The sequence below is a fragment of the Ctenocephalides felis genome, unplaced genomic scaffold, assembly GCF_003426905.1.
Source record: "Ctenocephalides felis isolate EL2017-DRISC unplaced genomic scaffold, ASM342690v1 CF-g0.4_SCAFFOLD_00845, whole genome shotgun sequence".
Taxonomy (NCBI): Eukaryota; Metazoa; Arthropoda; class Insecta; order Siphonaptera; family Pulicidae; genus Ctenocephalides; species Ctenocephalides felis.
The window spans coordinates 39151303-39165104 of record NW_020536999.1 but is presented as its reverse complement, the minus strand read 5'-3'; the positions used below and the strand labels follow the sequence as shown (position 1 = coordinate 39165104).

Sequence of the window (13802 nt, the reverse complement as noted above, 5' to 3'; positions counted from 1 at the left end):
AGAGGTTTCAGGAAGTTAAAATAAATCATTCAAAGACAGTTATTTTTTATCGTATTCTATTTGAATATGGTACGAAAACTATTGAGATTTTCTGTCTTATTTATATGTTATGAAATCAATTTTTTATAATTATTATGTAATAACATAATATAATTTTCATAAATTTTATTACATAATTTTTATAATTATTTTAAATGTTTTTGAAAATCCAATTCTGATTTAATTTAATTTTTTTTTGTTTATTTTTGCTTTAAATTTTTATGAAATATCGTTTTCTTAATAATCTTAATAATTGTTTTATTTATAATTAAAAACCCAATAATATTTATATTTAAATAAAATTAATTTTGAAGTGATAATAAGCTCTCAGTAACAATATTGTATTTTATTCATGTAACTTTCTTTTAATTTCATATGTTTTATTATTCAGAAACGTGTTCAATATCACGTAATCATTTTTGATTCTCAATAATGTTAGTATGTCAAAAGTAGAGTCCAAACATGGAAGTAGACAATCATAGTGTAGAAATATAAAGCAAAATTTAAAAACTGTTTAATTTTTTTTTTAAATTTTATTTAAAAAAATACTATCTTAAATTAACATTTAGGCAAGAGTAACTATTAACTATTTGACTATTTGATTTCTTAACATAAATGTGTTTTCATTATAAGAGTTCACACTAAATTTAACAGAGAAGAACTACATTGTACAATAGTTAATTGTTTATATTAGTTGTGTTGCAATAAATAACATCGGAATATAAATTTTGCTGAAAAAACCCAGCAAGCAATTATGTCATGTACAACCATAATGTAAAAACTAGTTTTGCCTTGGTCTGGAAGATAATCTTGATGCATTTACCGCAATGTCTTTTGTAAATGAGTCGATTATTAGTTGGCCTTAATAGGTTATTGGTTAATTCAGAGTATTATTAGAATTGTTATTTCAACTAGTGTAATTTATAGTCATTGCTGTATCAAAATTTTAACTCGATATTCTGTTACTGATTGAATATTGGTGTACCATGGGTGTACCGGACCAATTAGAATTTTATATGTCTTATCACAAAATTTGTTAATGATTACACAATTAATTAGAATTTAGATGCAATATATATTTTTTGTCAAATAATTAATCCCGGTAATAATTAAGTCCTCCTAAATGACCTGCATCACGTGCCTGTTGATATGCAAGTCTTTCCTCTTCTTGTCCATCAATTCCTAAACCTAGCCTGGAGATAAAATTATCATCAGTTAGTTCTACTATTTTGTGAATTTAATTTTATATTAACTACTTTTAATTTACCTTTCAATGAGCTTGTCAGCTCTATATCCATGCAATTTATAGAACATATTTCGTCGTTTTTTCGATACTTCTGGATCAAACTTCCATTCAACTTGCTTGTGAATAATAGGATCTCCGGCCACATTTTGTTGAATTAGGTCACGTAGGAAATTTAAAGCTTGGCCTGAGGTTGATTTGAACAACGTTGCCCACACAAAAAGCACAACCGCTATCTAAGGAAAAAATAATTTGATATCTATAAAGAAAATTTAACAGAGAGAACAACTTTACTAATAACTATAAGCTATATGCATCCTCGTTCTGATAATAGATTTGATGAGCACAAGACTTAGTAAATAGGATTTGTTTAATAAATTAGTATTTAATAAACTAACCAGCGCACTGAATTTCATTTTTAAATATATATTCTTCTATATTTTTCAATCAATTGAAGCGTATAACATCTTCGTCAAAATACGACTGTTTGTATGCGATTCGTGAAAGTGTGATTATGCTGCAAAAGATCTCGTAATATTGATGAAGTGTGGTTTCATGAAAGAATTAGACGGGGAAAGAGTAACAAATTAATAGCTAAAATAGTAGCCATATGTTAATTATAAGATATATCTAATTTCTATATTTTGTTTATTTATACTTCCCGAAGCAGGAGTTGGTTTTCTGTTTCTTGGCGTTTTAAGTGATTCTCAATCGTTTGAAATCCAATTAGGAAAAAGTATGTGCTTGTATGTATGACTGTGTGTGAGCAGAACTTTTACCTTTCGTCGATGTTTTCTTAAATTTGGCTGGCTGAACAGATTTCAAAAAAATTAAAACCGTTCGATGTAATTCGATGAGATCGCTCGTTGATAAGTTTTCTTCAGCCATGTTTTAGCCAAAATTTCTGAATCGATTTTAAAATTTGGAACACTGTTTGTGATCGTGCTGAATAGTTTTTGAAGCAAAATTTATTTTGTTGTTATTAATTAGTCGTAGTGAATTCCTAAAATGAAAATACATATATAATATTAGTTCCAAAAGAGGCTAAACACCTCCCTCATCCCAAACACAATCATTATAAAGAAGTGTTGGTTTTTTAAAATAATTTGAATTTGTTTGAAATATTTAAAGTTGTTCAATATAGGACCCGGGCCTAGGGTGGCACAATTTGGGGGGCGGCAAATTTTTCCGATTTTTTTTTTGTCACGGCAATTTATTTTAAGGACTGATCTTGATCTAGATAATTCTCTATGAAATAGAATGTTATTCGTTTTCTAATCAAACTTATTCAAGGGCGCCTCATTAATATTTTTAGTGATGTATCATGTTTAAAATAAAATTTATTAAATTAATAAGCTTTTTTGTCAGAAATAAAATAAAATAAAACTAGTGGGGTGTATGGCATTGTGCCTTAAGGCAAATTGCTGGAAATAAATACTGTAACATTGTCTAATATTTATAAGAATTATATAAACTGAATTGCAAAGTTGAAACTATTTTATAAAATATATGAGTGAGCTTTAAAACTTCAGTCAGAATCAAAAATAAAATCTGAATTATTTTCGATATACAAAAAAAAAATTGTTTTGAAAAAAAAAATTGAAATAGTTTTTTTTTTCGAAAATCAATTATTTTGTTAAAACAAGCAGAAAGTTTTTTTGAATCATTTAAATCGGACGCTGGACGCAAAGGTAGGCCCAGCGGTTTCGGAGATACAGAGCCAAATGTTAAAAAATTGCAGTTTTTAAGAGCGTGCGATTTAAATGATTCAAAGAACTTTCTGCTTGTTTTAACAAAATAATTGATTTTGGAAAAAAAAATCTGTTTCAATTTTTTTTTCAAAACAATTTTTTTTTCATTGTTAACAATTCATTATCATTTACCTTTCAACAGCATTATAGTCAGTCGCACAAAATTCCAGAGAATTAATTACATCAATTACATCTTGATCATTCTCCATATTTAACAAATTTATTTAATTAAATCACAATTATTATTCAAAATAATATTTAACTGTTCGCAAATTATAGAATCCAAGTATATATTTTTTATTGCATTTTTACAAATTGGTTATTATTATAACTTACAGGATAATCGTACACGACTAAATAATATACTTTGTGAGAAATTGCTTTGCAGTATGTTTTAATCTCATATTGTTCACATTTGATAAGGATAATGGTAATATTTTATATCTTATCATATGATTGAAATGGATGTATTTACTATTTATATAAATCACCAGTCGATGTGCAAGGTCATTATCATTAGTGTGATTGGAAGTGCATAATTTTCTATCATATGGCAAAGTGCACTACGCCTGGTCCACAAACGTTTATAACTTTATAAATAATTTGGAATAATATACTTTTTCGCCATTTTACACAATCACTGATCAATGACTATTAATGATTATGACTAATAACAACAAAAATTTAATCGGCTATTTATCATATACACAAATTATAAAAAATACGACGGGTAGAACATGTTAAATATATATCAGGCAAATTAAAAAAAAACTGCATACACCTTCTCTGCTACTGTTCATTTTTGCAACCAGAACTAATAGTTCTGTGAACAATTATGCTGACAACTCCTTATGAATTAACTTGATCCAATAAATTGTGTCTAATAATAATTACCCACAGAGGGCAACTACTATCTATAATTTTATGTAAATAATGTATATCAAAAAAAAATTTTTGAATTTATTTATGTACTGATGATCATTAATGTAAAAGAAAAAAGTCCTCGTGAGACTGTATTCGTGGCTTAATGATTGCCCTTTCTACCTATGATTATTTTATATTATGGCAGCTCAATGGTTGTCTGTTTTTATTAACGGTATATTTTAACTTATTGCACCATTGTATTATTTGACTAAATATTGCGATTTATATATTAAGTAAAAATGAATATTACAATTGCTTGATATCAAACTGCATGTACTAATGCGTGTACAAAACATACTATGTACACTGTATATGTCCTCATAATTACACAATTTCTTCTAAATAATTATGTTAAATATTCTTAATAAAACTAAATACAATATAAAAATTCAAATTTAAAAAAATAATAATTTTCAATTATGGGTATATATGTAATATAAATCCAATTAGTATGTAAAAATTTCTTCAAACATTTCCAATACTATACATTTAAAAACAGTATTTCTATCTTCTAAAGAACTGCTGATTAAAGAATTACAAATATACTTACTGCAGAGTAACTTTAATTTAAATTTATTTTGAGGTAATAAGAATGTTTTACCAAATATAATATAAATAATTAACCAAAATCAATAATTCAAAATTTAAAATAAAAAAAAAATTGCCTGGCATTTATTCGCCTTAAACACTGCATCAAATTTTACATATAAGAATTCATATAGACATTACTGGTTGAATTCTCTGAGTAAGATTTAAAATAATAGAGCTATACATTAATATTTGATTTATTTTCAATAAAACCATACTAATGTATTCACAATTCTTGCAATATTGTACCATCGTAATCAAAAATGTCTCATTTTTCAATTTAATTAAAAATATATTGTGAACTATATCTAATTGAAATAAATAATCATAATATAAAATAATTTGAGTTAAGTATTAAATTAAAATATGTAGGAGTTATATTATATGAAATATAATCATTATGAATTGATCACGTAGGTGTACTTTATCAAAAACTATATTTTATCTTTACAAAGACTAATCTCGTTATTCAGAACTATTTAACTTTTTAGAGATATATTTTTTATAAATCTTTCAAGTTCATTTCCAAACCTATTATTTTGTCACGCAATTTTCCTTACGGTAAAATTTCACTTGCAACTAGTTTATGGTAGTTTATGGCAATAATATTTCCATATATTCAGCCTATTCAGACCTAATTAATAACAATTCAGATTCAGCTTTTGAATAAAATTGTCGGACTGGATCTCCATCAAGGATCCAAAGTTCGATTCCGCTTTGAGCAGCCGGTAAACGTGTCTTATTAATTGTTGTTATTTTTTCTTTGTTTAATAATTGAAGAATATCAATATAAAATTTCATTCTATAACATTGCCGAGGTAATTGCAATCATTCATTTTATAGAAATAATCTGAAATAATTCGTAACTTGTCTTAAGACAAAATGCCACTTGCACCTAATTAACTTGCTGTAGTGATCGCAAAAGAATTGCATATCCTTGCATTTAATAGGTTTCTGAACATGTTGGCATACGTAAAACAAATGGGTGTATGTGTGAGTATATGAGTATCCGATTTGAATGATTCAAAAAAACATTCGATCTTTATTGATGAGGATACGTGCTGATTAATGTTTGGCATAGGCAGGTCCAGTCGAATCGAAGATACAGGGCAAAAAATGCAAAAAATTGCAATTCCGTTTTTGTGAGAACGGAGCGTCCAAATTGAATGATTTTCTTGTATTGACGAAGTAAAGAATTTATCAAATTTTGAGCAAGGCATATCCAGCGGTTTTTGTGATTTAATAAAATAAAGTTAGAAAATGCCACTTAGCCGTCAAAGATATATAATAATATATTTGAAAACCGTTTAAAATTTTTCCAGCAATTTGCTTTAAGGCACGATGCCATACACCACTAATTTTATTTTACAATTATATATAAAAACGCACAAATTAATAAAACGCAAATACAATTAAAAACGTATTTAACACAAATAATACTTCACAATCAAATCAAATATATGAATCAAACAGAACTAGATGCAAATATTAGCAGTAATAATTTCGACCATCTCGCCACGAAGGTTGAATTATGATTGATTGTGAGGTACAATAAACTTTTTGTATTGCACCCTCTATGGTTCCGAACCCGAAACTATTCAATTAGATAACAATTTTTGAATTTTAGTATCATCTGGTAACAATTCACAGTTTTGTCCCTTTCTGACCTCAATAAAAGAGATGCGTAATAACAACTAGAATCATTCTGAATTTGGAGCTCGCTTGGTGGACACTACAGCCAGTGGTAAGTCTTTTGAAAAATATTTATGTATTATGTAATCATTTCGTGCATTCAGTTTCAAATACGTGTCATGGAACTTGTGTTTTGGTTGATTCGATGTAAATAGATTGAAGTAAAAATTCGTCTCTTTAATATTAAACGATTTGCGTTACATTTTCTAATTCAATATATTTGTGCTGAAGTGTCGCCTTAGTGTTTATTGTTGTGAAAATATTTAATTTTAGCCTTTGAGTTAACATAAATAATTTAATGCAATTTTTAGATTATTAAATTTAAAAATAATTAAATAATATTAAATTTTAATATAAATCTTATGTTTCAAATATTTACGATTGACTACATTTGTTTTGTTTCAGATATCATACAGTGTTTTGCGCAGTGATGGATTGCTTTAGGGATTTATTGTGCATGAATTTTTTTTTTATTCAATCACATTGACAATTTTTAATTATTTTTTATAATTTTGTTAAATTATAATTTTGAGTTATTTGCGTCCACATTTTAATTTTTTTTTTGTTCGTGCGAGGACTTATTCGTAATTTTAATATCGTTTAAGACGATTTCCGCGTTTAAATGTGTTCCTGTCGCCTACCCCCCACGGCAGGTTCTAGTAATTCGCGTTTCGTTAATAATTTTTTTTTTCATTCGGTGTATGGGTCCTTGCGATGTTTTTCCCAGAAGCAACGCAACCCCATACACTTTAATTTATGATTAGTATTATTTGTTTAATTTTTAACAATGTTTAATTTTTTGGAATTATTTTATTAGTAGCATGGATGTAAATAACTCGTCTAAAAATCTAAAAACTTTGTTAAATAAATTACTTGTTTTTATTTTGACTGATTTTTCTAATGTAATGCAATGAACATATTTTAATTAAATAATTTAAATTTTTTGTGATTGCACAATAAGTCTCCTAAACGGAGAAATGTTGAAGACGTACTGTTTGAAGTTAAAAAAAAGTATGATGATACAAAACCCTAAATTATGTAAAAAAATAACAAAATTGACATTTATTTTAGTGTAAATGGGCCTCGACTAAAGATACCAGGAGGTTGAGTACTACAACGAACAGGAGTACATATGTTGTACCGATATGATGTACCAGAGCACTGGAATAAATACGAGCAGGCTACCACATAGTATTTATAAGTCATTGTCTATTTCATTTCTTTCAAGTCTTTTTTCATTTCAGGGTTGCAGAATTAATTTCTCATCGCGACGGCAAGCACCAGGACTGCTAGGAGATTGTGGTGGATTAAAAAGGTTGAAGGTACCCTTTTTGGGGTGCGCAATGACTGCTACTTGGTACATCTTAGCATTGCGTTTACCAATATACAGGGTTTACCTTGGCGCCCCAATCTGACTTTTAATAAACACCGGTAGTTATCTGTAGAGTGCATAACTAACTACACGAATGAAACAGAATCTATACTTATTAACTTATTTAATGTTACCTAGTTGTGTTCGTCGTAGGTGCGAAGATATGACTGTATTTTTGTAGTCATGTCTTAAGTCTAAATTCTGATATACTATTGTTTTGGTTGATCAAAAAGCTTGAAATTATAGATGTGTATGATACGGCGTGATGGCAAAGGGGATCGCATACAATCGGAGAACCCTCACTTTTTTTGGATTGTGTGTTCTTCGCCCATGGAACAACACACGCACCACTACACTAACTGCCTCGGGGGCTTGTGTACTTCCGACTCGATTGACTACCTCAGAGGACTGATACTTAAAAAGTGATTGCGTCTTTGTAACGACAGCATGCAATGTTTCCAAAGGGTTGCACAACCTTTAGTGCAAACTACATCCGCCGCCCGCCTATATGGTTCCTGTCGTATGTGGTCCAGAGTCGCGATAAAGACTACATACATCATTTCCAAGGAGTTTCTAAACTAAATCCCCACCTGCCTATAAGGCTCCTATCGTATGAGGTCCGGAGTCGCGATCGTTTTTTAGTATCAGTCTTCTCAGGTGGTCAATCCAATACGGAGGACACAAGTTAGTGCATTAGTGATGGTGGTGATGTTGTGCCAGGGTGAAAGAACACGATCTAGAAAAATCCGATCGAGTTTTCCGATTTTAAGCTTTCCCCTGCGTAATTACGCCGTTCTATACATTTTTAATCATTTCTAGCTTTATCATTAACCCATCGTTAGTACATTCGAATTTAGGCTTAATGCATCACTATACATAAGTGCGGTCAAGCTTTCGGATCTGTAAACATAACTCGGTAACAATCAATAAGTTTGTAAGTAGATTCTGTTTTAATTGTGTAGTTAGTTAAAATCTCCACTGGTAACTGCAGGTTTTGTTGAGCCGAATTAGGGCGCTAAGGTAAACCCTTCATATTGGGGAGTGAGATGCTAAACATACAAAATAGCAATCTTTACACTCTAACAAGAGTACCCTCAACCCTTTCAGTTCACCTCAATATGGATACCTACAGGTTTTCTCGTATTCATAAGTTAATATTAAGTAATTAGACCTTGGTTAGATATAAGTATATAATATTTTTATTTTTGTTACCGGGGCCCCGTTTGTATGTTTGCCCCTATTTTTAGGGGCACTTGTGTTTTTCTGTGTCATTTCAGATGTCTTTCCAAGAAAATTGCTAACCAAGTGAGTACCAAGAACTACTTCCACAACCCATAGAAGAAATTGGTCAGACTAATTGATGTATCAAGACATAAAAAATATTGGCATACTGCTAAGTAATATGTATAAATCTTTTTTTTTTTTATTTCAGGGTTACAGAATTAATTTCTTTTCGCACCACAAAGCACCAGGACTTCTAAATAACTGCCAGGAGGATACGCATATTTAAAGGTTTTTATCCTATTATTGTTAATTTGATCTTATAATTAGTTATGACCATATATTCTTTTATTAATATAACCGGGGCCCCGTTTATTTGTTTGTCCCTATTTTTAGGGGCATTTGTGTTTTTTTTTTTTCATTTCAGATGTCTTTCAAAGAAGACATTGTATTGCATGTCTATATGTTTTACCAAGATATACACGAACCACTAAGAGACCACTACCGAATTAAAGGATATATACAAGTGGGTACCAACAATTACTTCTGCAACCCATACGAATAAATATAATAAAATTATATGTTTACCTCTTTTTAGGTCTTGCACGAGATTTGCCAGAAAATATCATCAACTCAAAACCAACTAGCACCACTACTATCTGAACTACCACCAACAACTGATTTGGATGATATGACATAATCGGAAGGAAAATTAACTGTGAGATAAGACTTACTATTATTATAGTAGTATATAGTTAATAACAGGTTAGGGGACGTTTTGACATTAAAATCTTCGGCCGTACCTTTTTTAGGGTTGTTCGCGTACTTTTATTCAGAGCTCAAAAGGGTGGCGTCATGAAAGAACCTCTCTTATATTTTTCGCGCTCTTCTTTACATTAATTAATTAATTATCATTTGTCCTTAAACTTCATAGGCTGGGAACCTATGAAGTTTTTTTCCAAGTGTTTACATGGTGGATCTGGGGGGTACATCATGTAAATGCTTTTTTTTTATAAATTTACAATCACCGCTAAAATACTAAAGTACACATTTTATATTGATTTTTTTCTTTGCCACGAGAGGTTTTTTCATTTTTAAAAACCGAAATTTTTAGGTACATTAGGTCGTTTCGCGGGGGTTCTTCTATTCGCGATATATTCGGGTCAGTTAAGTATAATTAGTTTGTAAGTTAGTTTAAGTGGATTAGGGCTGCACAAATCGATACTTAGTAGTATTTACACTATATCCATTTCCATCTAAAATGTTAGAAAAGTAAATATGAATAAAAGTATCTATTTATGTGGCGACACCACATTAAAAAAAACGCGCCTGGCAACTTCACCTCATGGGTGGCGTGGAAGAAAGTTGCAACCTAATTAAGTATGTACATATAATTATCAAAATTAAAATATTTAAATAATTATGTTAATTAATAAACATAAATGTGTCAATATATGTGTGAAGGTCACTGATAATTAACTAATATCGAAATATCTTAAAATAAAATTTTTGCAAAATAATCTTTGCTTTTTAATATGTGGTTAATGTTATTTTTAAATTTTTTTTCAGAACTTCATGAAGAATTATTAGATGCTTTCAGAAAGAATATTGACTATAATTATTAATTTTGAATTGATTGAAAAAATACTATAAATACTACAATGCGAAGTTATATGGTTTTTGATAAAATATATTTCATTTATTTATTTATTTATTTATATGCCGAACGGCTTTATACTTTATAAAATATATTTTATTTCTTTGCATTGTAATATTTTTTCAACCTCTAATTCAAAATCAATGACTATTATTCTTTTTAAAAGCATCTAATAATTCTTTAGTATATATACTAAACTCACATATATGTGAGATTTAAAACTTTAGTCAGAATTAAAAATAAAATTTGAAATATTTTCGATATACACAAAAAAAAATTTAAAAATAAAAAATTTGAAAAAAAAAAATTATGAAACAAATTTATTTTTTCAAAATTACTTTTGTTAAAATAAGTAGAAAGTTCTTTGAATCATTCAAATCGGACGCTTAGTTTTTTTGCACATTTAGCTGGGTATCTCCGAAACGGCTGGAGCTGCCTTTGCCAAAATTTAATTACCACTCTTCCCCATCATTACAAATTGAATGTTTTTTAGATCATTAAAATTGGATGCTCTTTTCTCTCAAAAACTCGATTTCTATTTTCTGCACTCTTTGCTTTGTAACTCCGAAATTACTATTTTAAATTACTATAACTTACCCAACACAAAGTTAAAAATTATATCTAAATAATTTAAAATAAATTGTTTAATTAAAAAAGTAAAATTTTGTCTATTAAAAAGGGCGCCTGAACGGATAGGGCCTAGGGCGGCAGGAAGCTTAATCCGCCACTGGTTATACTACTAATACGAATGCATATCAAGATTTAGAAAAAAAGTTTGTGATGTAATCGTGTTTTAATTATTTTTAATAACGGTTATTTTTTTGTTTATTACGGTTTATTGCAATGAATCTAATTAATTGACCTAAACGTAAACTTATTCTTTTCTGGTCAGTTGCGTCTAAAAATGCTATATGACAGTGGTCGGGGAACCGGGGTAAATTACCCCAAATGGGGTAAAAGTGGAATTTTTGGGGGTAAAAAGTATATATTTGCAAAACACTAAATCAGCTTCAGTAAAACCTACTACCGAAATGAATCTCTGCATTAGCAAAAGATGTGAAGTTTTTGCATTAAAACAAACTAAATATTTTGCTATTCAGCTTGAGACAACGGATTTCAGTAGTAATTCACAACTGGTATATGTTTGCTATAAAGGTGCAGATAATTTTGAAAAGAAATTGGTGTTTTGTTTTCTTCTCGAGTCCAGATGTCGTGAAATTGATATTTATAATAAAGTAAACGAATACTTCAAAGCGCAAAGATTAAAATGGGGAAATTGCAGTTTGGTGTCTTTGGATTAAGCTCCATCTATGATGGGTCATGTTTATGGTTTTTCAGCTTTTGTAAGGGAAAATGACCCACACTCATCATGTTATCAAGATTATAAATTTTATCAAGGGACGTGCACTAAATACGCGGCTATTTTGTGAATTATGTCAGGATGGTGAAGCTGAGACTTACCTTCTTTATTATACAAAAGTAAGGTGGCTCTATCGCGGAAATATTTTAAATTGAGTATGGACTCTTAAAAATGAAGCTGAAATCTCTATGGTTTCTCAAAAAAATATTCTTGCTGAAAATTTTAAAAACTCTTCCTGGGTTGCATATCTCGCATATTTAGCAGACATGAAATTTTGAAGAAAATGTGCAAGGTCATACCTCAGAAAAAATGGATGTGTGTTTTGTGTGTCCGCATTTTTTCGTTCACGTTTTCGAGCGCACGGATGAACCGATTTGAATGGTTCATTCAACATTCGGTTCCTATGGATAAGGATATATGCTGATTAGTATTTGGCAAAGGCAGGTCCAACCGTTACGGGGATACGGAGTAAAGAGTGCAGAAAATAGAAATCGAATTTTTAAGAGAACGGAGTATCCCATATGAATGATCCAAAAAACATTCAATTTGTAATGATTGGGAGAAGTAGTGATTAGGTTTTGGCAAAGGCATGTCCAGCCATTTCGAAGATACAGAGCTAAATGTGCAAAAATGGCAGTTTTTGAGAGAACTAAGCATCCGATTTGAATGATTAAAAAAACTTGCTGTTTGTGTTGACAAAACAATTACTTTTGGGAAAGAAAAATATTTCAATTTTTATTTTCAAAAAATTTTTTTTGTATATCGAAAATAATTCAGATTTTAATTTTAATTCTGGCTAAAGTTCTAAAACTCACTTATATTCTTCGAATAAATAATTTTTTTAAATTTTGTAATTCAGCTTATATATATCTTATGAATATTATACAATGTTACAGTATTTATAATAATCTAATTGGAAACATTAGAACATCCTCGAAAATTTCGGTACGGTGCGGAAAGTTCCAGCAATTTGCCTTAATGCATGATACCATACACCACTAGTTTATTCATGTATTAGTAGGATTTTCATGAAAAATATATTTATTCATAATGAATATAGTTTTTACTTATTGTTTCCTTCAAACCATTTATTGCAGCCTTTTTCAAAGTTTAGAAGTAACAAACAATGTTATGGCAGGTTATACAGAAATATGTTGCAAACAGATTCCAATTATAGGCTCTTTTAGTTAATTTTTTTTGTGGGGTAATGAGAAGTTGCACAAAAACATTTTGGGGTAACGGTTCCAAAAGTTCCCCGACCACTGCTATATGACATCAAAGTTTATCTGGTAAAAAATAATGCTGAACAAAAAAAGTCGTGTACCTATTATTTATCTGAAAATATTTAATCTAAAGATATCAAATTTAATCTGAAAACATTAATCAAAGATTTAAAAATATCCGATAGAAAGTAGTAGAATGAAAAATACCAAATGAGGTGGCTTTTGCACTAGTTTTTTTTACATTTATTGAACCTTTTTACGGTGTTTCCTCTAATCATACTTTAGATTAAGTTTGCTTTTATTATATTTCATATTTGATTAGATTTGGCCTAAGTTTCGAACTGCGTTAGAGTGAAACCGTGCTATAAAAATACCGAGTTATAAGGGGGTTATTCTCAATTCTCGAACTGCGTTATAGTGACAATACCTGTGTTGAAGTGCTGCCTTATATTGGGTTTGCTGGTATTAGTTTTTAATATGAAATATGGACTATATAAAAATATAATTCAACCATTCATTGTACTTTGCTAATATTGGCCAGCCCTGTCCTGTAAAGTATATTATACATTATGTTAATGATATCTTTTTGTGTACGCACGAAAATTCTTAACTTTGTTACGTTTATGTCAGTTTCTGTTTAATAGATAAAAAGCACCAAGTGAGTAAAAATTTATTAAGTATTTAACAAAGTCTTGAATTAAAATAAATCATTAAGTTTAAGAATATTCAACT

At 29.4% G+C, this 13802-nt stretch overlaps 1 protein-coding gene across 1 annotated transcript; it reads right to left on the bottom strand.

Annotated features, from left to right (window-relative positions):
* Positions 1 to 1132: 1132 nt before the first annotated feature.
* Positions 1133 to 9191, bottom strand: LOC113383092. Its single transcript, XM_026621348.1, is given in 3 exon segments — positions 1133 to 1232; positions 1307 to 1454; positions 9062 to 9191. Coding segments are annotated over 3 exon segments (300 nt in total). The 5' UTR covers positions 9114 to 9191.
* Between the last annotated feature and the right edge of the window lie 4611 nt (positions 9192 to 13802).